At 37.3% G+C, this 26,708-nt stretch overlaps 1 protein-coding gene across 3 annotated transcripts in view; it reads left to right on the top strand.

Annotated features, from left to right (window-relative positions):
- Positions 1 to 26,708, top strand: part of ELL (elongation factor for RNA polymerase II) — a 172,813-nt gene that overhangs the window by 15,442 nt on the left and 130,663 nt on the right. Inside the window, exon 1 of one of the 3 annotated variants that reach the window (XM_007489240.3) lies at positions 6,687 to 7,262. The exons of the other annotated variants lie outside the window; for them this stretch is intronic. Coding sequence (XP_007489302.2) covers positions 7,245 to 7,262 — 18 coding nt within the window. The 5' untranslated portion in view covers positions 6,687 to 7,244. Of the gene's footprint in view, positions 1 to 6,686; positions 7,263 to 26,708 lie in introns of those variants that run through there. 3 annotated transcript variants of the gene reach the window in all.

Raw genomic sequence — 26,708 nt, 5'->3', positions numbered from 1 at the left:
ACTGGAAAATTTCACTCTCAAATACAATATTCAAGAGAATCATAAAAAAGGTAAACAGGAAAAAGAAATAAAAAGACATACAATAAGGTTAAACTGTATATATTCCTACATGGGGAGATGATTCTTGCAATGCTAAGGAACTTTGTCATTATTATTAGAGCAGTTAGGAGTATAAATAGGAGGAGAGTGTGAGTTGAATATGATGGGATGATATAAAAAATTAAATTAAATTAAGGCATGAGAAAGGAATGAACTGGGAGGAAGGGAAAGGGAAAAGTAGAATAGAGTAAATTATTGCACATAAAGGAGGTATGAAAGAGTGTTTACAGTGGAGGGGAAGATGGGGGAAGGTGGGTAGGAGAGCATGTGAGCCTTACTCCAATCAGAATTGACTCAGTGACAGAAGAACATACACAATCAATTGGGTATAGAAAGGTCTACCCTATAGGGAAATATGAGGGGAAGGGGATAAGAAGGGGGGGGTGGGGCTGAAAGAAAGGGGTAAATGAAAGTAATACATGATAATCATAATGATGCAAAATATTTTTTACAAATCTCTCTAATAAAGGCCTAATTTCTCAAATACATAGAGAAATGAGTTGAATATATAAGCCTACAAGTCATTCCCCAATTGATAAATCGTCAAAGGGTACTAATAGGTAGTTCTCAAAAAAGTAATTAAAGCTTTCTATTGTCATGCAAAAAATGCTCTAAATCATTATTAATTGGAGAAATGCAAATTAAAACAATTCTGAGGTATTATCTCACCTATCAGATTGGCTATTATGATAGAAAAGGAAAGTGACAAAACTTGGAGGGGCAATAGAATACATGGTGTGGGGAATTGTGAACTGATTTAGTCATTCGGGAGAGCAATTTGGACCTATGTCTAAAGAGCTATAAAACACCAGCAATACCATTACTAGGCTTGTATCACAAAGAAATAGAAAAACAAAAAGGGTAAGGACAAAAAGGATATTTAAAGCAGCTCTTTTTAGAGGGGCAGGGATTTGGGAAGTAAGGGGATACCCATCAATTGGGGAATGGCTGAGTAAGTTGTAGTATATGATTGTAATGGAATACTATTGTGCTGTAAGCAGTGATAAGCAAGGGGAGCTCAGAAAAACCTGGAAAGACTTACATGAACTGAAGCAGAGTGAAATAAGCAGGCCAGTAGGACATTGTGCAGTGACAAGAACACTTTAATTGAATGATTGTGAATAACAGCTATCCTCAGCAATACAGTGATCCAGAACTATCCCAAAGGACTCATGGTAAAAAATGCCATCGGCTTCTAGAGAAAAAGAACCAAGTCTGAATCTAGACCAAAGCAAACTTTTTTTCACTTTCTTAATTTTTTTTCCTAATTGAGTATTCATCCACAAAAGGATTAATATGGGAAAATATTTTATAGGATTGCATATGTAAAATATACATGAGATTGCTTCCTATTTCAAAGAGGTTTGGGAGTTCAGGAAGGGAGGGAGAGAAGTAAAGACCTAATATTCTTTGAAAAATGTTGAAACTGTTTTTACATGTAATTGGGAGTAAAAAAGAACTTGCTTTACTGGGAGTTCTCTTAAAATGATAGCTTTAGAAGAACTGTGATTCCATCCTCCAGCCTGGAGTGTACTGATGAGATGTACCAATGTGATCTACATCTATGTCTATATGTGTAGCTATCATTTATAACTGTATATATTTATACAACATATGTATTTATGCAAATAAGTGAAAGAGAAAAAAATAAATGATGTTTTTTAGCAAATGGAATGAAAATCCATGGTATTTATAGATCATATCTTATAGAGTCAGAATGGTTGCTGTTATCCAAGAACCTAGTTTGGTTCTATAATAATCCTATATGGACTTAATTTAGGGCTGTCTTCCATTTGGAAACAGAGGAATGAAATGAGTTCCAGATAAAATTAGTAGGTCATATTTAAGAGAGTAATTTTAGGGACTTCTTGTAGGCCATCCTGTGCTTTCCATCACTCCCATACCCTCACCTCTACCAAGATTTACTTAGTCCATCTTTTGCATCTCAAATTCATTATGTCCCCAAACCTGTTTCATCCTTTCTTATTATGATGTTAATGATGTTTCTGAATTATCTTTATGTCCTCATTGATCACGTATATTTATTTTAATCACCAAGGCCAGTCTGTTCAGCTTTTGCAAATTCCTTTGTGTTCTTTCCATTCTTTTAGTCCTCTTTGCACTCATTCTCTTTCTTCTAATGTCTTCCGGGGCTTCAGTCTCTTCCAATATATTCTACAAATTTTTTTCCCCGCATGAAATTTTATCATTATATTTGTCTTTTATTGTCATTCCCTTACTCAAAGAACAATTTCTATTGGCTGCAAATTAAAGATCAGGTTACTTAACCAGGAACACCAGTAACTCCTGCCTACTTTTTTAGACTCGCTCTACTTCATACAGCTTAGGCTTCCATTCAAGTGGCCTGTTCACTCTTTTCCAAACATTTTTCATGCTTCCTAAGCCCTCTCTTCTTGCTCAATTTCCCTCCCTCTGTCTGGAATGTTTTAATTTTTTCTGGAATATCTTCCCTCCTTTTCTACATCTCCACCTTTACTAGATGTTCTTCAGAGCTAGTTCCAATGGTAGCCTCATCATCTTTTCTCCAAATCCTCCTTCTTTCCATATTTTCCTCTTACTGTTGAGGCTACTACTATGCTCCCAATCATCCTTGCAACCTAGCTGTCATCCACAACTCCTTACTCTCCCTTACACTCCCTCATCCATAGCTAATCAGTTGCCAAGTCCTATTGTTTTTTCCTTCATAACATCTCATCATACACGGTCTCTCCACAGACACAGCCTCTTCCCTGGTGTAGGGCCTTCATCACCTAATGCCTGAACTATTGCAATCGTCTATTGGTGAGGCTGCTTGCCACAAATTTCTCCTCATTCCAGTATATCTCTGCACTCAAATTAATCTTCTTAAAGTGCAAATCTGACCATGTTAACTTCCACCTCTCTTATATGTAGACAGTGTCTATATATGACCTTCAGGATCAAATATAAAATCTTCTTTTTGCCATTCAAAGCTTTTTATAGCTTACCCCTTTCCTACCTTTCCAGGCTTCTTACACTTCCTGCTATCTTCTACCCCTTTTCAATCTAGAGACATATTGGCTTTCTGGCTATTCCTTGCACCAGACACTCCATTTCTTCGCTCTGCATGGTTTCTCAGGCTCTTTCTCATGCATGAAATGCTCTCCCTCCCAGTTTCTGTGTCCTGGTTTCCTTTAATCCTAACAGAAATCCTGCCTTCAACTGGAAGTCTTTCCTGATTCCCCTTCAATGCTAGTTCTTTGTTTTGTTGATTATCTCCAATTTATACTGTCTATAGTTTCTTTATATGTAGTTGTTTACTTATTGTCTTTCCCATTAGATTGTGAGCTTCTTGAGAGCTAAGGATTGTTTTCACTTTTTATCTTCATGCTTATGAGTAGTGCTTGGCATGTAGGAGGAGCTTAATAAATGCTTATTGACTCATTGAAGTCACTTCTCCTTAGGCCTTAGGTTCTTCATTTGTAAAATTGAACAAATATTTATTAAACTACTATTAAGGGCAAGACAACAGTGATTCAAAAAGCTAACAAAATAGTTCTTGACCTCAGGGAGATTATATTTTCCTGGGAATACAACAAAATTTGTATTTACTTAGGACTTTAAGGTTTGCAAAGACCTTGATTTACATTTTCAGTTTATCCTGTAAACAAACCTGTGAGCTAAGTGCCATTAAGTATTATCATTATTTCGCAGAAGTCAAATGATTTGCCCAGAGAGACTTAGCCAGTGGGCTGTCTGAGATAGGATTCAAAGTCAGGTTTTCCTGACCCCCAAGTTCACCTTATCATGCTTTCTAAACATAGGAACTGACAAGTAAATAGAAAGTAATTTCAGTAGAGAGGGTTTTGATAACTAAGGGATCAAGGAAGGAACCAGGAAAGTAGGAGGTAGTAGCTGAGCTGAGCTTTGAAGGAAGGTAAGGATTTTGGAATGTAGAGGTCTGTAGGTGTGGAGTTCATTTTAGACACAGGAAGTAACTGGTTGAAACAAGAGATGTGGAGTTGATGTGGTTATTTTAGGAAATATTTCAGTTTGGTTGGAATGCAGAGTTGATGAAAAGGGGTGGGTAATGTGAGACAAGTATAAAAGGTAAATTGGAGAAGGATTCTGGAGGTCTTTAAAAGTTGAGCCAGCAGTTTGAAAAAAATCTGGGGGTTTTAGTGGATTTGCAAGCCCAGTATGAATCAGTAATTTGATATATGATAGTCACAGAAGAAAAATCCTAATATAATTTTGAGCTGCATAGATTCCAGGAATAAGAAGATATTATCATTGTACTCTAGCCCTCATTAGGCCTCATATGGAATACTGAGTTTAGTTTTAGGCACTATGATTTAACCACTTTGATGGTTGTAGAGTGTCTAGAGGAGGGTAACCAAGATGAATCTTGAGGAAATATTTATATGATGATCATTTGAAGGAACTAGGAATATTTAGCTTGGTGAAGAGAAGACTTAAGGGGGATAAAATAACCACTTTCAAGTATTTGAACTTCTGTCTTATGGAGAATGATTAAACCTGTCTTCTTGGGCCCAGAGGGTTTACTCTGGAACACAGATGTAAGTTACAAAGAGACCTATTTAGGCTTGATGTGGGAGTCTCAAGACTTCTTACCATTTAGAGCTGTCTAGAAGTGGAATGGGCTGCTGTGAGAGTTAATAGGTTCTCCCTCCTTGTAGGTCAAGGAGAGGCTAGAGGATCACTTGTTGAGTAATTTATAATGGGGATTCATTTTTTGTTTAGATTGGCCTATATGTCTGTTAAGGCCCCTTCCACATTTCATATTCTCAGATGCTATGAAAAGCTGTGCTGAGAAGTTAGTCTTTTATTTTACTGGCAAGTGGTCGCCACTGAAGAAATCCTATATTTTCTTTTATTTCCTGTGAGCTCCTTGAGGACAGACAGGAACACCAAGTGTTCCATAGCACTTTGCTCATTGACCTTAATAAATGTATATTGAATGAAAAAAAAGTAGAAAATTGAATGAGCTAAGCTGTAAGCTAAGCTAAAGATGCTAGGATTTAATACTAGCATAGTCTCTTAGAGATCCTCATTTAGGTAGCATGTAATCTATAGGATGATGGCTTGGTGTCAGAAAGGCCTGAGTTCACATCTTCTTTGACACAGCTTTTTGACCCTGGCTGGGTAAGTCAGTTAACCTCTATCAGCTTCAGTTTGCTTATCTATAAGATATATAAGATATATAAGAAGGGGTTAGTCCAATGACTTAATTTTTAATTTACTTAAAATTTTTGAAGGTAAACCTTCAGCTCTGTATTTGTGATCTGATGTTCTACTCAACCTCTTCATTTTATATAAAAAATTTTATTTTTTTATCACCTTCATTTCCAAATATATTTGGAATTGAATCTGAAATTACTCTTCTCTCTCCTACCTATACATTTGTATCTTGTGACAAAGATTAGAAAAGGGAATAGGAAAAAAGTGGTTTAGAAAATCTAAGCAAAACTTCAATTGAGCCTCACATTAATGCAGTATACCCACATTCATAGTCTCCTACCTCTGCAAGTGAATACATTTAAAAAAAGCATTTATTGAATATTTTCTTGGTGATATCGGAGACAGCTCCTTCTCTTAAGGAGTTCACAATTTTATTGTGGCGAAAATAGAAGTTTCAATTATAAATTTTAAAAAGTCTCATGATGTTCAGCAGTAGAGAAGGTAGGGAGGTTCATTTCCTTCCTTCCTTCCTTCCTTCCTTCCTTCCTTCCTTCCTTCCTTCCTTCCTTCCTTCCTTCCTTCCTTCCTTCCTTCCTTCCTTCCTTCCTTCCTTCCTTCCTTCCTTCCTTCCTTCCTTCCTTCCTTCCTTCCTTCCTTCCTTCCTTCCTTCCTTCCTTCCTTCCTTCCTTCCTTCCTTCCTTCCTTCCTTCCTTCCTTCCTTCCTTCCTTCCTTCCTTCCTTCCTTCCTTCCTTCCTTCCTTCCTTCCTTCCTTCCTTCCTTCCTTCCTTCCTTCCTTCCTTCCTTCCTTCCTTCTTCCTCCCTCCCTCCCTCCCTCCCTCCCTTCTTCCCTCCCTATCTCTCTCTTCCATCTTAGAATCAATACTGTGTATCAGTTCTAAGGGCTAGGCAATGTGGGGTGGTGGTAGTTAAGTGATTTGCCTAGGGTTACACATATAGGAAGTGTCTGATTCAAATTCGAACCCAGGACTCCCTATATTACACCTGGCTCTTTATCCATTAAACTACCTAGCTGCCCCCAGGAAGGTTCATTTTCTAAAGGCCCATGGTTGGCTATTCATTCATTATGACTTCCCTATTTTATAGGTAAGGGAACATAAATCCAGAGGAGATTATACAGATGATGGCACAAGGATTTGAACCTAGAACTTCTATACTCTTTCTCCATGCTTTCTGTTAATGATCCTAATGATCAGTTTTATAGGCAGAGAAAATGTAAAAATTTTAAAAATTTACAGATTTGAGAATACATTGATGGTTGAATTTTTTTTATTATGAAAGAAGCCATGTCCAAACTGGCATATCTTTCAGTTGACTAGCCTTTTATTCCATTATCTTCTTTCAGTTTTTAAAATTTAAAATAAATTTTTATGTTTTTGAAAAAGCTAATGCAGTCTGACAGTTAAATAACAGCAGTATGTATTCTAATGCTGCCAGCTATGTATAGTCCTGGGATGCTCTTGTTTTGTCAGTGGGGTTTGGATTTTAAGATCATGAAGAATAACTGAGAAGGAAGTATTGGTAGTTTAAAATTATTTAGGATATTAAATGGTTCTTGAAGAGGCAAAGTGACTGGGGAACATTTGAGAGTCAGTTGTGTCTGGGTTTGAGCCCCCACGTCATCACCTACTTAGTTGTTGGATGATATTTGCCAACAGCTGCTCTGCTTGGTTTTGATTCCATCATCATCATCATCATTATGATCATTATGCCCCTCCCTTCCCCATAAACTCATCACCAGGACATTTCATCATCCTAGAGATTACTTCAGCTTGGTGCTCACACTTCATCAGTACCCTCACTTGCTTCTGTTCCTTTGATTGGAGGGCTGACAGACAGAGCAAAAAACTCTTCCCATAGCCTCCCTTAATAGAGGGCTCAAAATGCAAGTTTTCTTTTGCTACCAGCTGCTCTGCTTGGTTTTGACTCCTCCATCATCAGCATCATGATGCCCCTGGGCCAGGTACCCTGTTATTGCCTGTCGAGCCTCAGTTTTCTTTTACATGTTGTCTTCCTTCATTAGAGGGTAAGCTCCTTGAGGGCAGGGCCTGTCTTTTTTTCCGCCTTATTTTTTCCTTAACATTTAGCATAATGCTTGACATACAGTTGGACAGAGACAATTGTCTGTTTTATCATATCTAGTAAATGTTTACTTCTTTGAGCCATAATTTCTTCACCTGTAAAATGGGAATAATGTTAAGTAAGATTTTGTGAGGAAAGTACTTTGTAAGCTGTAGTGTGCTAGAGAAATGTATGTTGCTGATGTCCAAACTTTAAGCTCATGTATTTGGAGTCAGTACTGTGACAACAGTGATTAGGTACTAATTGGACATTTTTAATACTTAAAAACAAGTTAGGAATAAAGATGTTTTTGTTTAGTGGAATATTTTGAGGTAGTTAAAATTAATCTATTTTGGTTATAGGTCAGTTTTATATTGGAAGGGATCCGAGATGTTAAGTCCAAATTTTTTTATTTAATAGATTGGGAAACTGAGGCTCACATAGAGAAGGTACTTAGCCTGTTAGTGGCAGAGCAGGGATCAGAGTATTTATGGGCTTTCTGACTTATAGTCCCATGTTCTTTCCATCATATATGGTTTCTCTTAACTGGGAACTGTGATTCTGGGAAGAGTGGGGTTTTGATAACGCCTGATTATATCTCATTCTCTTTTATTATGTCTCATATCTTTTCCTTGCTCCATTCCTCATTTCCCTTTCCACTCTAAGCATCAAGCTCTGTATTCCCTAGAGCAGTGGGTCCCAATTTGGAGGATGTTGAGTATCATAAGGTAGAGTTCTTAAACTTTATTTTGTTGGATCCCTTTGTCAGTTTGGTGAAATGTCTGCTCCCTGTCTCAGACACTTAGAAGCATAAAATAAAATACCTATGGTTACAAAAAAAAAAACCCAAACAGTACATAAATGAACCCTTAAACAATTAAATTGAAACAGCAATTGTCCATTGTAGAGTCCAAATGGGTGAGTTCTTTAATGACATTGTGCTGATTTCATCAAGCTTCAGAACATTATAGGACCTCTGACTTGTGATCTATATTTACTTAGTGTATGAGTATTCAGGAAAAAACAAATGGATGAAAATACTTCTTGTATAGATTGTGATATATGGTTGTAAAATGCCTAGAACTCATCTGTCATATGTCCAAGAGAATAGATTCTGTGGATGGATGACAAGTTGTACTCAGAATCAAATAGAAGAACTGGATTATCTTTAGGAAGTTGCACAATTTTTTAGAAGACCCAAACTACTGAAATGAAGGCCTTTTTTTTTTTAAACCCTTACCTTCCACCTTAGAGTCAATACTGTGTATTGGTTCCAAGGCAGAAGAGTGGTAAGGGCTAGGTAATGGGGGTCAAGTGATTTGCCCAGGGTGACACAGCTGGGAAGTGTCTGAGGCCAGATTTGAACCTAGGACCTCTTGTCTCTAGGCCTGACTCTCTCAATCCAGAGATACCTAGCTACCTCCTTGAAGGTCTTTTTATTAACATAAATATTCTTCGAGCAACTGAGAGTAGGAGAACCACAGTCTCTGAAAAGGCTACATGTCACCCAAAGGGCCATGGGGAAATGTGTGATGGGAAATACTATACAGGAAGAACAGCATGAAGAAAGTTTTTTGTCAGAGAAATGTGTGTCCAGAAAAGGAGGTGGATTGATAAACATCTACAGAGAAACTGAGGGCCTGTCCGTGGGTAGCCTACATGCTTTGTTGGTTGATATCTAGGAATGGATCTATCCTAGATAGCTATCAATGGGTCTCCTGGAGGGATTCATCCCCTGGGGGGAGATTGCAGGGTGTTTGGGATCTTGGGTGGGGAAAAATTACATCTTTAATTTTCACTATTCTTTAATTTACATTTCCTTCAATTATAGATGAAAACAAACAAAGCCAACTGAAAAACAAAACAAAACAAAACAACACATTCTGAGAATGTGGGCCATTGGCTTCACCAGACTGCTAAAAGAGAGGTCCATGTTACAAAGAAGATTTAGGGCATCTAAACAGTAAGAAGTTCTCCCCCCAGCATGTTATATGTTTCTTCTTGGAAGACTTATGAGAAAGCATGGATGAGGAGTCCCAGAATGAGAAGACATTAATGAACTGTGATCTTTACTTCTGAAGAAAGTGCTTGCACTGATGTAGTGGGACATCCTTTGAAGTATTGAGAACTAGTATAAATATTCTCATAGTGTATTTTCACGTGGGTCCTCTCAGATAAAAAGGTAGGGAATCTCTTATAGAGAGAATTGGATTATTCTGAAAAGAAAAGCACTGAGAAAAACTTCAGCTTCATTTTTTGGTATATTTTTGTTTGATAAGAAATTAAGAGATTTCTTTCTATGAAGAGGAGTTACTCCTAGAGGATTGATAGAGGATCATAAACTATCAAGCGCCAGAAGAGACCTCAGAGGCCATCTAATTCAAGTGATTTGACCAAGGTCAAACAGTGTGATCCAATTGGATGGAATAGAATTGGATTAGATAGATAGAATTGGACTAGAGGTTCCTTCCTGCTTTAATAATCTTTGTTTTAATGTTATATTTGGTTCTTACAACTTTATATTCTAAGGACCCTTCCAAGTCTCTTTGGATTTTTGATTCTATAACCCTAAATTTGCATATTACTGACTGATGTATTTAAGCATGAAGAATTCTGCCTGAAGTTTGTGCTTTTAAGGGCCTTCTGTCATTGAAAAATCAGTTTTCTTGAACTTGTAGCATAATAGTCGATATTATGCCGTATCCAGGCAGATTTTTTTTTTTTAGGATTAATTTTGTAAGGCTCATTTCCTGGGCAATATTTTGGAGCTGTTTGTAGAGAAATATACCAGTATAGAAGAGATTGTCATTAAATGTTTGTCTTTCTTTTATTTAATATGCAGTCAAGATTGTAGGCATGTAATCCTTTAGTTGTACAGGTTCTCTAATTACTTTCATCATTTGAACATTGCTGTTTAATAGAGGTCAACTCCTACATCTAGGTGGCCCAGTGGAAAGAACACTAGACTAATTAGTAAATTCAATTCCACTAGCTTTGTGATCTTGGGCAAGTCTTGTAACCTGTCTGCTTCAATTTCCTAATCTACAAAATGGAGATAATAAGATATCTCCTAGGGGTGATGAGAGGGCAAAATGAGAAAATATTGTAAAGTGTCTTGAACCTTAAAACATCACATAAATGCTGTTATTAGGTATTATTAATAAACCAATCCTTGGAATTTTTGGCTTGTATTCACTATTGTTATACACAGAACTTTATACTTCGAGGAACTGTGTTCTATGGGCATCTGAATTTGTGTTTGAAGGAATAATGTTGCTCTTAAATTTGTAGAGTGATCTTAAAATTGGGTCAGTTTTCCAGGTTAAGTCTAGAATAAGTTGTTATCCTCAGCTTAAAAGGGATTCAGCAGGCAAGGCCTTCTATTGCCAAGCATTGTTACCACATAGTTTTTTTTTTAACTGTTTTGTCAGAAAAAGCAGCATGTTTCTGCCATTCAGTAGAAGTTTGAGTTTCACTTTTCAGACTCTGTCAAAGCTATTAAATTGCCTCAGGCTTCTTAGCATGGACTCTAGAAGCTTCTGATTTCAGGGACCAATTTTCAAAGTTAGAAGAGTGTGCGTGTTCTTTCTTCCACTGTTTATCACTTTATTTTTAGAAAGCATTTATTAGGAATGTCTGGTTGTACAAATAAAATGAGTTTAGCTCAAGGTCCATGTTTTCCCTTGTCAAAGTCTGTTTGGCAAATAGAAGAGGGCAGCAAGGCTTCATCTTCTTCCTCTCTTACAGATTTTGAAGAGATAGTGATAGAGGTTTGTAGTCTGGAGGATGATCTAGGAGTGAGTTTGTAAAACACAGGAAGAAAAAAAACATAAGAAGACAGCTGAAGGAAAGTGAATGTTTGATAAATAAAGTTACTAAAGTCACCTTTTGTGACCAGTCTATTAAACTTTTCTATGACCTATTTCAAAATGATTATGCATCTACTCTAAACAGACACAAAATCAATTACTATATGTACAATTATTTAAAGATGAAAATGAATTTCTATAGTATCTTCATAAAAAAGTGCATTAGTTATTCCCTTAGTATTTATTCCCTTATGTTCTGCTTGTCCAAATACTTGTTTTTCTGCCTACGTATTTCCTCTTGTATTGTCATAGCTGCTAGTGCTTTTTAATTTAAGGTTAATCTTGTGTTTGAACTCAGTTTCTTGCATCAAACATACCTATTTATGTACATGTTGTCTTTCCAACTAAAAGGGCAGAGGGCAGAGATTGTTTTAGCTTTTCTTCATGTCTCTGGGGCTTAATAAATGCCTTTTGATCGATTAGTATTCCTTTAATTACTCCTTTGTTATTATATTATCCTTTAATTTACTTAGTTTTGAAACTCTGTTTTAAAAATTTGTTCCTTCATGTAATTAACAGTTTTCATTAATTTATTGTATTGGTAAAGTAGTTTTGCATGAATGGTAATAATCTCAAATGAGTTAGGAAAGGACTATTTTCCCTGTCTTAAATCCTTACTGGCCATCTTAGAATCAATATTGGGTTTTGATTCCAAGGCAGAAGAGTGATAAGGGCTAGGCAGTAGGTGTCAAGTGAGTTGCCCAGGGTCACAGCTAGGAAGGGTCTGAGGCCAAATTTGAACCCATGATGATCCTGTCTCTGGGCCTGGCTCTTAATCTACTCAGCTACCTACCTGCCTCCAGAAAAGGCTTTTTGAAAATTGAGGTGGTTAGTAGCTAAGCATAGAAGTTTCTGTACTTGAACACTGAATTGAACTGTAAAAGAACAGTCCTTTGCTTAATAATCCTAAACTTCCTCCTGGAACAAAGACCCATCTTTTTTAAGACCAATATTCTTCCAGTGATGTTACATACCTGAGTCATAGTCTCAGAAGAATTAAAATTGGAGATTACTTAAAGGGCAATGGAGAGTATATAGGGGGCGTGAACATACAGATAAGGAATTATGTAAAAGATATCATAAAAGAAATGGGTTGGTCACATGGCAGAAGAGAGTTCACTGATGGACAGCCTAGGTGCCCCTTTGGTATTCTTACAATATCAGAAAACCTAAGGAAGGCTCCTCAACACATATTGATGAGAACACATTCTTGAAGTTAGAGAATATGAAGTCTTTTTCTTCCCTAAGTGAAAGTAATCTGTCCAACATCAAATTTTTCATAGCTGTAGGTCTCTCTTTGTACATCTTATTCACCTTTATATGCTAATTGACTCATTTTGGATGTTCCTCAGCTTTTTTTTTAAACCCTTACCTTCCATCTTGGAGACAGAATACTGTGTATTGGCTCCAAGGCAGAAGAGTGGTAAGGGCTAGGCAATGGGGGTCAAGTGATTTGCCCAGGGTCACACAGCTGAGAGGTGTCTGAGGTCAGATTTGAACCTAGGACCTCCTGTCTCTAGGCCTGGCTCTCAATCCACTGAGCTACCCAGCTGCCCCCTGTTCCTCAGCTTTTAAGGCATCAGGGAAAGGTGATCATGGGATCCTAAATTGAGAACTGAAAGGTCTTTTAGGGGCCCCCGATTTTTCAAATGAGAAATTGAGTCATGGGGAGATAAAATTAACTTACCCAGGATCATAAAACATAAGGGCCTCAGGTGGGTTTTGAAACCAAGTCTTACAGATTTCAAATTTAGGAACCCATCAGCTCTACTGCACTATTTCAAAGGCCCATATGTCTACTTTCTCCACTATTTAGTGACAATTTTTGCTTTTGAAATTTGTAATTTTGTCATTAACCAGCATCCACACCAGAGGAAAAAAATTTAGGCTTTGCTACAAACTTATGCAATCAGAGCCAAATATATTCAAGGATATTTGGTGTAACAGACAACTTGGTCATGGGTGGTGGTGAGGCTTCTCGAATGGAGTAGTCTCCTAAGAGGGCATCAAAGGACAGGATGGTTTACAGCTAAAAGGTAGTCATCAGAGAAAGATCAAATAATTGTTTTAAGGGTGATCTCAGGTGAGAGTTCAGTCTATCTCATCTTGTTTAGGTTCTGAAGAACTTTTTCATAGTTGTTATAATGTAAAATTCGTTGTAGGTTGACTCTGAAGAGAGAGTTCCATCATAATGATAGTTTGAATTGCTTTCAGATCATTTTGGAAACCTGATTTGGCCCTAGGGTGGTGATGAGAAGGCTCAAATTTTCTTCTTTGATTCCTATCCCCTAAGCCACCTCTATGGTTCTTTTCCTTATGGGTATTCCATCTTCTTCCCCACAGATTTCACCCAGATATTGTTTCCACTACCTCCTGCCTCTAACAAAATATCTGTTTTGACCCAGGTTAAAAATAGTTATAGGCGGATTACCCCTTTCTGATCTACCTACAGATATTTCTGTTGAAAATTGAGAGAAGATTGTGGAACCTAGAGGAGCCTCATCCTTTGCAAACACCTTGGTAAAGTTTAAAAATTTACCAGCTTAAAAAAAAAAAGGATAGGAAATTAGACTCTTCTGCCCAATCCAAGATTCCACAGGACTTTCGAATTCCAAGAAAACCTTGAAGTAGGCAAGTCAAAGTAGGTGGAAGGCACAGGGCAGCTGCAGAGAGTCATGGAGTGAAGCCTTTCAAGGGGTAGTCTTGAGCCTAGTGGCAAGAGTAAGGCCTTTTTCAGAGACCAGTGTAGGAATATATGTGGGGAAATGAGGAAAGACCCTAAATAGAGCTTAGTGGCAAGAGGGAAGCCTAGACAGGGCCAGCAAATGGAGTTCTTTGGCAAGAGGTGACCATTTTCATCAAGAGAAAGGGGGATTTGGCCTCAGATACTTCATAACTGTGTGATCCTAGGCAAATCACTTAACCCCAGATTGCCCAGCCCTTGCTGCCTTCCTGTCTTAGAACTGATACTTGGTATCAATTTTAAGATGGAAGGTAAGAGGGCTTTTTTTTTTAAATTAGAATTGAGTGTGTGGAAATTTCTCCATTGGGCCAAGGCATGGCCTAAATGTACCAGGTTTCCCCCTATTCTAGGATTGTGTCTAGATCTACAATCTACATTGTAGATAGTGCTTGAATCCAGATTCCTGACTGTTAAATTGAGTTCTCTTCCATTATATTATTCTAACTTCTTCCAATTAGACTATTCCAATGACTATTTTATGGTCTGATATTGAACAGTGAACATTTTAGGAGGAAAAGCATCAAGTTGCTTAATCCAAACCCTTTTCAATGGGTGATACATAATACAACTTTGAATCATCATCTGTAATTAGCCAGGCTAGTCTTTCATTTTGCATTAAATAATTGAACTTCTAATTTAAGTTTAGAAAGGAAAAGAGAAAAAAAATACCTGTTTTCTTAAAAGAACCTAAAGAAAATTAACAAAAAGGGAAACATTTTCCCTTTTGTCTCAGTTGTAGCTTTTGACAACTCTGTTGTCTTTAATTTTTTCCCCTTCTTTCTCCTTCTTGACCTCTCTGCTTTACTTGCTGCTGTTGACCCCACCTTTCCTGCCAATTCTTTTCTCCTTTCTGGGTTTTCTTGGCACTCTACTTCTTTTTGGCATTTCTAATTGTTTTCCTTCTGTTTGACCTCTGCCTTAAGTCTCCTTTGCTGGCTCATCATCCACACCACACCCCTCACTGAGGTTGTTGTGTCCTGGGCCATCTTCTCTTTCAGCTCTCTCTCATTTGGTGACCTCATCAGTTTCCAGGAGTTTGGTAACAACCATCTCCCCAAGGATGACTCTCAGGTCTGTATATCCAGTCCTGGTCTCTCTGTGAAGTCCCACATCCTCTATTGCCCCTTGATTATTTCACACTCGCCCCTTGATTATTTCACACTCGCCATGTCTTGGAACTATTTCACTCACTCATTGTCCAAAAGGAACTCATCTTTCCTGGGACACATACCCCCTTCCAGATATCCCTTTTTCTGTCCAAAACACCACTCTTCTAGTTTCTCAAGCTTCTAACAAATCATCCTACCTATTTTATTCATTCATTGCCTTCCCTTCCCTTCCCATTTCTACTTCCATTCTCTTGCATTGGTCCCTTTCTTTCTACTTAGCCATCATCTGAGTTCCATCTTATAATCCATCTTTTTACTCCTCTTTTTCAGCAGTTTCCTTATCTCTCTGTCTCTTGTCTCTCCCTACTTAAATTCTTCTTTTACATAGATACTATCGAAGTGATTTTCTTCAAGTATAGATTTGACTTTGCCAGCAGCTCTTCCACTGAGAAAACTTCAGTAGCTCCTCTTTCCTTTCCTTTCCTTTCCTTTCCTTTCCTTTCCTTTCCTTTCCTTTCCTTTCCTTTCCTTTCCTTTCCTTTCCTTTCCTTTCCTTTCCTTTCCTTTCCTTTCCTTTCCTTTCCTTTCCTTTCCTTTCCTTTCCTTTCCTTTCCTTTCCTTTCCTTTCCTTTCCTTTCCTTTCCTTTCCTTTCTCCTCCTCCTCCTCCTCCTCCTCCTCTTCCTCCCTCCTCCCTCCTCCTCTTCCTCCCTCCTCCCTCCTCTTTCCTCCTCCTCCTCCTCCTCCTCCTCCTCTGCAATTGGGGTTAAGTGACTTGCCCAGGTTCACACAGCTGGGAAGTGTCTGAGGTCAGATTTGAACCTAGGACCTCCCATCTCTGGGCCTGGCTCTCAACCCACTGAGCCACCCAGCTGCCCCCTCCCTATTTCTTTTGGAAATATTAAATAAATATAACTACTCCAGCTTTTAAAGCCCTTCACAACCTAACCCTCTTCAGGCAGAGTTGGCTTTTTTTTCCCTATTTCCTGACTTACCACTTGCCTTATTCCTAAAATTCATTCCTTCTTCATCTAAACCTTTCTTGTTCTCCCCAATTACTATTTCCTTTACTCCCTACTGACTTCCTTATACTTTTTTGTATAGTGAAAAGACTAGTTTTGGCAGAACTTGGTGTGTGTGTGATTGTTGAGTAGAAAGTGTACTATTTATGATATTCATTGCTTGAAAGAACTAGAGATTGTCAGGGGCTTTAAAATTTTTTTATTCTGTATCTAATCACCTCCCCAATAGGCATTCCTATACACATAGCAGGACACAAAAAAGAAGATATAATGTGAAACTGTGAATGTCTTCTGTGTTTTAAATATTTGAAAGTCTGCTATGTGGAAGAGGGTCTCAGGCTTATTTTGCTTGATTCCTTGGAACAGAATTGGATCAGAGAAGTTACAAGGAGGCAAATTTCAAAATTATAAGGTTTTTTTTTTTCCCTTTTGAAGAGTTTGATTGCAAGTACAGAAGTCCTGGCTCTGTGACTTACTTGCCTAAGTGATCACAGGCAAGACTTTTCCCCCTGTTCAGCGTCAGTTTAGTTAGATATAATAAAGAGGGGATTTGGCTTTCTCTCAAATTCTAAACTTCTGTGACTCTGGTATAGGTAATTGGGTTAAGTTGGCAAAGATACCACTGGGGTTTCGAAATGTGAGTAGAATGAAATTTACTTTGGCTTCTAATGGAAAAATACACAGAAAAAAAGAACTACCAGTTTAGGATCTCTTTCCTTTTTGTTAAAATACAATTTACAGTGATTGGCGAATGTGATAAATTCTTTCTTAGCTCATAGACTAACTTTTTAACTGTCAAAATATTAGTCTGATACTTTTTTTAGAAGTTATTTTGTGACATATAACTAACTATTGGATATGAAATTATAGTATTTAAATGTTTATGTGATTTGAGGTAGAAAAGCATTTTAGGGTTTACTATGTACCAAGCAGTATGTGAAATGACAACTAGATAACAGAGGAGTTCAAGACAGTGTCTGTTCTTCAGGAGCTTGAATTCTCATTAGGGAAGACAACACAGCTGGCAGGACATGAGGATGGCCAGCTGACTGGTCCTTAGTGTGTTTAACTACACAGCCAATAGCAGTTAACAGGGGTCCAGAGGGCAAAATGCTAGAGCATGTGTGATTCAGTAATAAAGCTATGATATGTTTATAATGATAGCTTGTGGTTTTATTATACTTTATGGTTTTAGCACAGCTGATTCCTTGCCTCTGAGATATTAAATGAAAGTGTCAGGATTATTATCCCTATTACACAAATTAAGAAACTGAGGCTTAGGTTAAGTGCCCAATCCAAATTTATATAGCCAGTTAGTAAGTGGCATAGTTGGGATTTAAATTTGGATCTTTTGACTCTTAGCCAAGTCCTTTTCCAGTTATATTCTGCTGCTTTAAAAAAAAAATGTGTCATGTTATATTCTGAATTTGTGTTTGGAAATTGTCTTGAGTTTCCTACTGATCGCAGGTTGCAGAATCCTGTTTTGCCCAGTAATATAATTAAATATTGGGGGCAAAATTTACTAGCAAAGACAGCATAATATTGGGGAAATTGCATTGGACCAGATGATCTGCTTTCTAGCTGTGCTACTTGACTTGCTATGCACAAGCCTCTGTTCCTATGATCTTTAGTTTCTTCAGTTGTAAAAATGAGATAGTTGAATTATGTATCATTGAAGTCTCTTTCAGCTACAACTCTTAGTTTTTTGTTCTTTTATGACCCAAAGCCAGAAACTTAGCTTTAACTTTAAGCCTTAGCAAATTTTTTAGATTATCATAGGTTACTTCTAAATAGCATGTTATAAATGCCAAGAAAATTTTAATTACAAAATAAGGATTGGCAGAATATTATCATTCTGTTACTTTTCCTTAAGAATGATCCTTCATTTTCCTTATTTTAGTTAACCTGGAAACAAGTACTTTTTGACTTTAAGTTGTGATGAAATTGATGACAAGGTTTTTTGAGTTGACAAGTATGTATCAGAATTCATTTTTTAGTCTAAATTTGGGTTTAATTTGATTGGATTTTAAAATCTGATTGTATTTTTAGTGTAAGGTATGTATTTTCCCTACTATTTGGGGATGAGAAAAAGAAACTGGCATCGAACAAGTTCACTTATATTTTCAGGACCTGAACAATATGCAGATACATAATTTTGATCTTTTTAAATCTAGGACTTGAGAGAGAGAAACGATAGCCTTCTCAGGGGAAGGCTGGAAGCCCAGTCAAATAATCAAATAATACTTACCTCTCCTATCATTAGCAAGATTCCTACCTTCTTTTCTGATCCCTGTGATTCAGATGCCTCAGAAGCTATTACAGTTTTTCCTCTCTCCACAAACTCTTACCCTCCAACCTGGCCAAAAAAAAAAGACAAAGGAAAAAACCTCAAGATATATCTCCTAATTTCTCATCCTTACTTCTCATAAGTTCCTATTCTGCTCTGTCTTAACTATGTTTTCTGGAACAAACTTCCTTTGTCTTGGCCTTCTCTTCCTCTCAGATTCCTTTCATCATCTTGCACTTGCAGAAACTTAATTCTCCTAAGTTGTGATGGTGAACCTATGACATGTGCCAAAGATGGCGTGTAGAGACCTCTTTGTGGACAGTATTCACTCCCTTCCCTGAGCAGAGTTCTCAGGCTATTCCTCTCCCTTTTTCCCTCTTTTGTCTGGGACAGACCAGGGGTTGCAGGTGGGTGGGAGTGGGAGTCTCCTCTCTTGCCTCAGGGCCCAGCCCCCCCCCCAAGATCTCCACTTTTGTTCCTTTCCCTGCCAGCCTGGGGTGTTTGTGTGTATGATCCCATCCCCTAAAGACTAACTGCCCTCCCTTAGCCCCCTGCTCCCACCCCAGTGTGGGTCACAGCCCAGTAGGCAGCCCCACTCCTAGCATGACAATCATATGGCATCATGGCTGCATCATTGTTATACAAATATAAGCAGCCTAAAAGGCACTGAGGTTGTATTTGTGCAATAGCACAGCAGAGCTCTGACTGCATTTGCATCAAGATTTGACAAGGACATGCACCCTGTATTGTAATAAGAAGCCACTTCCCTCCCTAACCTTCCCTTCCCTTCTCAGCCCTACTAGTCTACTCTGGCTGAGCAAAGTCCAGTAGTGGCCCCCTCTCTTGACCCCTGGTGTCAGGAGGCATTTTCCTTCCCACCCTACCCCTCCCCATAAGCTGACTGAGAGCCTGGCCCCCTGAACACGAGGGTGGGGTGGGGGTGGCACTTGGTTTCTTGGGGGGGCAGGGCATGTGGTCTCTAAAAGTTTCACCATCACTGTCCTAGATGATCCTGCAAACAAATGCATGTTGAAATCTGGTCAATAGTCATTCATCGTCCATTCAGTCTTTCTTGTGTGGATGGACAGGCTAAACTTGTTCCAGTGATTATAGCTCTCTTTCAGGTTGCTTTATGATGTTCTGGGATTTGATGCCGTCAGCTCAATGTCAGTTACAAACAAGAACATCTGAATGACCTCATCTTCCACAAGTAATTTTCAACTTGGCCTCTGTACTAGATGTAAAGAGGATAGAAATGGAAAAAACTGGATAGAACCAAGTATATAAAAAGAAAATCTGTTGGAGGCTGTTACACTTGTGAGAGTGGTATGGGACTAATATACAAAGTATCTGAAGAAGGTAAAAATACCAAAAATGTGGAAAATATCTCAGACCTTTATTAATACCACCAAAGAGAACATAATAACTGCTGACTTATATGCATACTTTCCCATCTGTATAGAATATTTGTGTGTCAATTGTATATGCATGAAGAGCATCTTGTATTAGTAGTAGTGGAAAACAGAAACTAAAAATTATATTAGAATTAGTAGAAAACAAGTAGGCTTTTGCAAACTGATATTCAATAATAATAACTAGCATTTATATGGTGTGTTAAGATTTGCACAGTACAAATTTGGTCCCTACAACAACCCTTTGAGTTAGGTGTTATCATTCATTATTCCCATTTTATAGATGAGGAAGTTGAGATGGACAGAGTACCTAACATCACACATGTAGGAAGTATTTAGAGGCAAGATTTGACTTCACTCCAGATTCAGCTCTCTCTGCTGCCTCCTCATTGCCTTAGCAGTAGACTGTTTTTTACAGTTCTTTCCCCAGATTGTTGTTTTTTTTTTAGATGGTAAAGTGCTACTTTAATGTTTTGGTACATATTGGTCTTGCTGATCTTCTTGGGTATAAGCCCTAGTTAGTGGTATTATTGAGGTATGAGCCCTAGTAATGGCATTACTAGGTTAAAGGTTATGCAATTTTGCATTCCTTTTTTCTCCCCTATTAAAAAAATAATGATTTTAAAAACATCAAAATGGACATTTCTATATACATAATGTAAAAAAGGGTTGTACATGAAAATGCAGCTCTTTATCATATATGGCTTGCTTGTCTTTTATAGTTTTTACAGCTGCTTTCAAAGTTATCCTACTTATTTGTGCTTCTTTTGTGCTTTCCTTCTGTTCAGTGACTTTTTGTGACAATTTGCATTTTAAATCCTAGCAATATACTTCTGTTTCTGATAGGTTCTTTCTTATACTAAATGTTGATTTAAATTGTTCAATTGTTTTTTGGTTATGAAAAGTAGAACATTATATACTTGAAGTTGATGATGATACAAAGATAAATAAATAAAGTAGTCTTTTTTTTTTTAATTTTATAATATTTTATTTGATCGTTTCCAAGCATTATTCATTAAAGACAAAGATCATTTTCTTTTCCTCCCCCCCACCCCCCATAGCTGACGCATAATTCCACTGGGTATCACATATGTCTTGATTCAAACCCATTGCCATGTTGTTAGTATTTGCATTAGAGTGTTCATTTAGAGTCTCTCCTCTGTCATATCCCCTAAACCGCTGTAGTCAGGCAGTTGCTTTTCCTCAGTGTTTCTACTCCCACAGTTTATCCTCTGCTTATGAATAGTGTTTTTTCTCCTAGATCCCTGCAGATTGTTCAGGGACATTACACCGCCCCTAATGGAGAAGTCCATTACATTCGATTATACCACAGTGTATTAGTCTCTGTGTACAATGTTCTCCTGGTTCTGTTCCTTTCGCTCTGCATCACTTCCTGGAGGTTGTTCCAGTCTCCATGGACTTCCTTCACTTTATTATTCCTTTTAGCACAATAGTATTCCATCACCAACATATACCACAGTTTGTTCAGCCATTCCCCAATTGATGGACATCCCCTCGTTTTCCAATTTTTGGCCACCACAAAGAGCGCAGCTATGAATATTTTTGTACAAGTCTTTTTGTCCATTATCTCTTTGGGGTACAGACCCAGCAGTGCTATGGCTGGATCAAATGGTAGATATTCTTTTGTCACCCTTTGGGCATAGTTCCAAATTGCCCTTCAGAATGGTTGGATCAGTTCACAACTCCACCAGCAATGAATTAATGTCCCTAAAGTAGTCTTTTTTTAAACCATTTTATTTTCCAAGTTACATATATAATAATTTTCAGCATACATTTTCCAAATGCCTCTCTCCTTCCCTTCCCTCCTTGCTCCTGGATATGGTAAGCAATTTGATCTGGGTTATACATACATTACCATACAAAACAGACTTCCATACTCATCATTGTTAGAGAATACTCATATAAAACCAAAATCCCCAAATAAAAAACAGAATAAAGTGAAAAATCATATCCTTTTATCTACATTCTGAATGAGGTAGAGTCTTTTTAAAAATGTTAATTAAAAAAAATTTTAAACCTTTCCTTTCCATCTTAGAATCAATACTGCATATTGGTTCCAAGGCAGAAGAGTGGTAAGGACTAGGCAGTGGGGATTAAGTGACTTGTACATAGCTGGGAATTGTCTGAGGCCAGATTTGAACCAAGGACCTCCTGGCTCTAGGCCTGGCTCTCAGTCCACTGACCCACCTAGCTGCCCTCAAGGTGTAGAGTCTTTTTTTTTTTCCAGGTATGGGACAGATATTTATTTCTTATACATTAATGAAATGCTTAAACACACTAAAAAACTCACAAGTCCACAATGACAGTGAGACTCAAAACAGGATTCTGTAACAATGCATAACTAGAGTTATCAAGGTAGAGTCTTAAGGAGCTTGCAGTCTAGTTTGGAAACAAGACCAGGCACACTTAATTATAATAGATACAGATTTCTGTGAATGTTTTTCTGATTGGGAAGATCAGGGAAGGAAGGCTTTATGGAGGAGAGATGGGTTTTGAATTGCTTCTGAAGTATTTCTACTGACAGATGGGAAGGCAGCCTGAGCATATTATGAATAAACAGAGTGGGAAAAAGGATTCATAGGGCAGAGAATAATCTGGTTTAACTGTCACAAGTCTCTCCCCACTCTGGTTCATCCTCTTTTTGGTGGCCCAAGTAATTTTTCTAAAATGCAGGTCTGGTCATGTTACCACTCAGAAAATTCCAGCAGCTCCCTGGCACTTCAGGATTAAATACAAAATTCTTCTTTGGGCACTGAAAGCCCTTTAAAACCTAGCCATCCTTCTTACCTCTACTTCCAGTCTTCTTATTCCTCACACCCTGACTCTCCTCAAATCCTGCCTTTTACAGAATTGGAAATTAAGGGGATGTCCATCAGTTGGGGAATGGCTGAACAAATTGTGGTGGAGCACATGGTAAGCAGAACCAAGAGAACAGTATACACAGTAACAGCAATATTGTGGAATGATCAAGTGTGATAGGCTTAGCTATTATTGGCAATTCAGTGATATAAGACAATTTGGAGGGATTTATGACAAAGAATGCAGTCCACTTCCAGATAAAAACTGGGTGTTAGAATGCAAATGAAAGCATATAATTTTTCAATTGTTTATTTGGGCTTATGTTTTGGAGTTTCATTTTTACAAGATTACTCATAAAAAATGGACAATATGGAAATATGTTTTTACATGGGAAGGGGAAGGGAAGGAAGGAAGGAAGAAAGGAAGAAAGGAGACAAATTCAATCATATAGCTTGGGAAAACTTGTGTGGAAATTTGTCCTAGCATATAATCGGTTCTTTTAAAAAAGACCTACCTTTTGCAGATGAAACTAATTGTAGAATTTATTGTACATTGTACAATAGATTATAAATTCTATAAACAAATTGTAGAATTATTTGTTGAAAGTCATTCCAAATAGTGAGTGCCAGAGGTAGGATTTGAATCCAAATCCTTTTATTCCAAATCTGGCATTCTTCCTACTTGCCTCAGTGCCTAATTAGAGCTAGATTATAAGACAAAGATGAACCTGGAAGTCTCTGTGGAATGGATTGAATAGCAGCAAGAGCCTAGGAGACATATTAGATTACTATACTATTATAGTTGAGAAGTGATGTGGGTATTGGATCTTTTCCTGATGCCTATGTACTGTGAGCTATCTACATACCTATGCTATGAACTGTCTATCTAAGAGCAAATATTTAATTTATGACATTATTATAGTATTTTGCCTTGTTAGTGAGTAAGAAGTATGATGTTTAGCTTGTCGACATTACTAGGTAACCTTTGAAAAATGTATTGCAGTTTCTATTCACTACTATATTTGGAAGTTTATATCATTATGTAGTGATGAGAGGTTAGAAAGTGCTCTAAATTTTTCATTCTGAAATTTATGGCCAGCACCATATATAAATTGTTCAGGCAAGAGAAATATATTTTTTAAATTTTTTCCAATGCTTCTATGATTCATGTTGTCTCCCTCCCCTCTTCTCTTTCCCCTCTTGGAGTTAATAAGTAATTCCACTGGGTTATACATATATTATCACTCAAAATTTCCAAACCACATAGACAAGTGACAAATCATATGTTTTCTTCTGGATTTCTACTCCCACAGTTCTTTCTCTAGATATGGATAGCATTCTTTCTCATAAATCCCTCAGAATTATCCTGAATTATTACATTGCTATTAATACCAAAGTCAATTACACTTGATCATCCACAATGTTCAGTTCCCGTATATAATGTTCTCCTGGATCTGCTTTTCACTCCACATCAGTTCATGTAGGTTTTTTTAGCTCTTATAGAAATCAATCAATTGATTGTTCCTTATAGCACAATAGTATTCCATCACCATCATATACAATAATTTGTTCAGCCATTCTCCAATTGATAGATATCCCCTCATTTGCCAATTTTTTGCCACCACAAAAAGCACAGCTATAAATATATATTTGGTATTGCTGGATCAAAGGACGTGCATTCTTTTAAAGCCCTTTGAGCATAATTTCATATTGCCTTCCAGAATGGTTGGATGAATTCACAACTCCACCAGCAATGCATTACTGTCCCAATTTTGCCATATCCCCTCTGACATTATTTTCTTTTACTGTCATATTGCCCACTCTGCTCGGTGTAAGATGGGTACCTCAGAGTTGTTTTGATGTGCATATCTCTGATCAGGAGGAATTTAGAACATTTTTTCACATGATTATTGATAGTTTTCATTTCTTTATTTGTAAACTGCTTATTCATATCCCCTGACCATTTGTCTGTTGGAGAATGATTTGATTTCTTGTTAATTTGACCTACTTCTTTGTATATTTGCAAAATTAGACCTTTATCAGAAAATTTAGTTATAAAACTTTTTTCCCAGTTTGTTGCTATTCTTCTAATTTTGGTTGTGTTGATTTTGTTTGTACAAAACTTTTTAACTTAACATAATAAAAATTAAGATGAATTAAAATTTTTTTTACCAATTATATGTAAAAACAGATTTCCACATAAGTTTTCCAATGTTATGTGATCTAATAGCCTACCTCTCTCTTTCCCTTCTTTCCCTCCTTCTAGAACTGGCAAGCAATTAGATTTGAGCTATAAATGTATAAACATGCAAAACATATTTCCACATTGCTCATTTTTGTAAGTGAATAATTATATAAAAAACCCAAACCCCAAAACAAAACCCCAAACAAGTGAAAAATCCCATGCCTTCACAAAATGAATATTTTGACTTATTTTGCTCTGGAAAAAAACTTTGAATAAAAAGTCATTGTTCTTGTCTTTAAAGAACTAATTTTTAAGAATCTAACTTTTCTCCTAGTAGTATAAAGAATCCCAAACCTGCTATTATGGCAACCTTCCCCCCCCCCCCCCCCCCTTCTTTCTTCTCTAGGCTAAAATACCCCTAGTTCCTTCAGTTGTTCCTTAGGTAGCAGTGTTTATATATCTTCACTGTCTTGGTTTCCCCCTTCTTGGCAGTGTGTCTAGTTTGTTGTTGTCAATCTTAATGTATACTTAACAAATACAAGAGAATATGAGTCTTTCAAAGAGTGCTCTGAATTCTGTTTAGAAGTTTAGAACTTTGGAGATATGCCTTCTGGTCCCAGCTCTGCTACCAGCTACCTATGTGAGTTTGGATCAACCACCTCTCTAGGCCTCAATTTCCCCATCTAAAATGAAGGGATTAGACTAAATATATATATATATATTATAACAACACTGATGTTTTGCATTTATTTATTTGAGACTTTTACATACATTATTTTGTATGATCTTAAGATCCCCCATTCCAAGGCAGAAGAGTGGTAAGGGCTAGACAATGGGGGTTAAGTGATTTGCCCAGGGTCACATAGCTAGGAAGTGTCTGAGGTCAGATTTGAACCTAAGACCTCCTGTCTCTAGGCCTGGCTCTCAATCCACTGAGCCAACCAGCTGCCCTTTAAGATCCCTTCTAGGAGTAGACATGAGAAAAAACCAAGGTAAAGTTTCTGGCCCTAAAAAAGACAATTTTTTAATATTGTCTTAACAAAAACTTAGTAAAAACAGAAGATTACAGGTTAGGCAGTTATGGTTAAATTACTTGCCTAGGGTCACACAGCTAGGAAATGTCTGAAGCTCGATTTGAACTCAGGTCCTCATGATTCCAGGCCTGGTGCTTTATTAATTGAACCACCTAGCTGCTTCTAAGTATAGATATTTCTCTAATCAAGCAACATAGATCAGAAGATTTGGGTAATTGTTACTACTGAGTGAATATTCCAATTTTTTTTTTTTTTTGGTAAATTGTGGCCTGCTGATAGACTAACTATAGCATTAGGGAATTTACAGCCTTGAAATACTATATCTTCAGTACTTAAAATATTTAGAATTTTGCCTATGATGTAGAGGGCATTTCCATAATGGTCTTTGAATTACTGTGGCTGAAAAATTCACAACTTTGAGCCTAATCTGGTATCTTAGCTAGGTTGTTGGTGTGCTTCCTTTCACTAAACTGGAACTGGAAGCTTTTCTACATTTCTGGAACCTGCAGAGTTGGTCTTTGTTGATAGGTTTGAGAACTCAAAATCACTTTCATTCTCAGTGTTGATTGGGGAATTGAAAAGAATGTTTCCTCATGTACCAATATAGGTATCCCAGTTAGAGGCTCTTTTCTGAAGGTTTAAGGAACAGAGTAGCTAAACTTAAGCTGTGGTTAGTACATTAACATTTTAAAAAGCATTGAAATGAGTGGATAATATTTCATAAATCTGTAACTATTGATTTACAGTGTGGGAGTAGTAGTTCCTAGTTTCTTCTCTTTTCTTTTTATCTGTTTCTTCCTCTCTACTACTATGAATGTGTCTTTGTCTCCTAGATTGTATTTCTTAGCTACTTCTGCCCTCTCAATTTCT

The sequence above is a fragment of the Monodelphis domestica genome, chromosome 3 (assembly GCF_027887165.1).
Source record: "Monodelphis domestica isolate mMonDom1 chromosome 3, mMonDom1.pri, whole genome shotgun sequence".
Classification (NCBI taxonomy): domain Eukaryota; kingdom Metazoa; phylum Chordata; class Mammalia; order Didelphimorphia; family Didelphidae; genus Monodelphis; species Monodelphis domestica.
The sequence above is the reverse complement of the archived record's forward strand: the minus strand, read 5'-3'. Positions and strand labels throughout refer to the sequence as shown.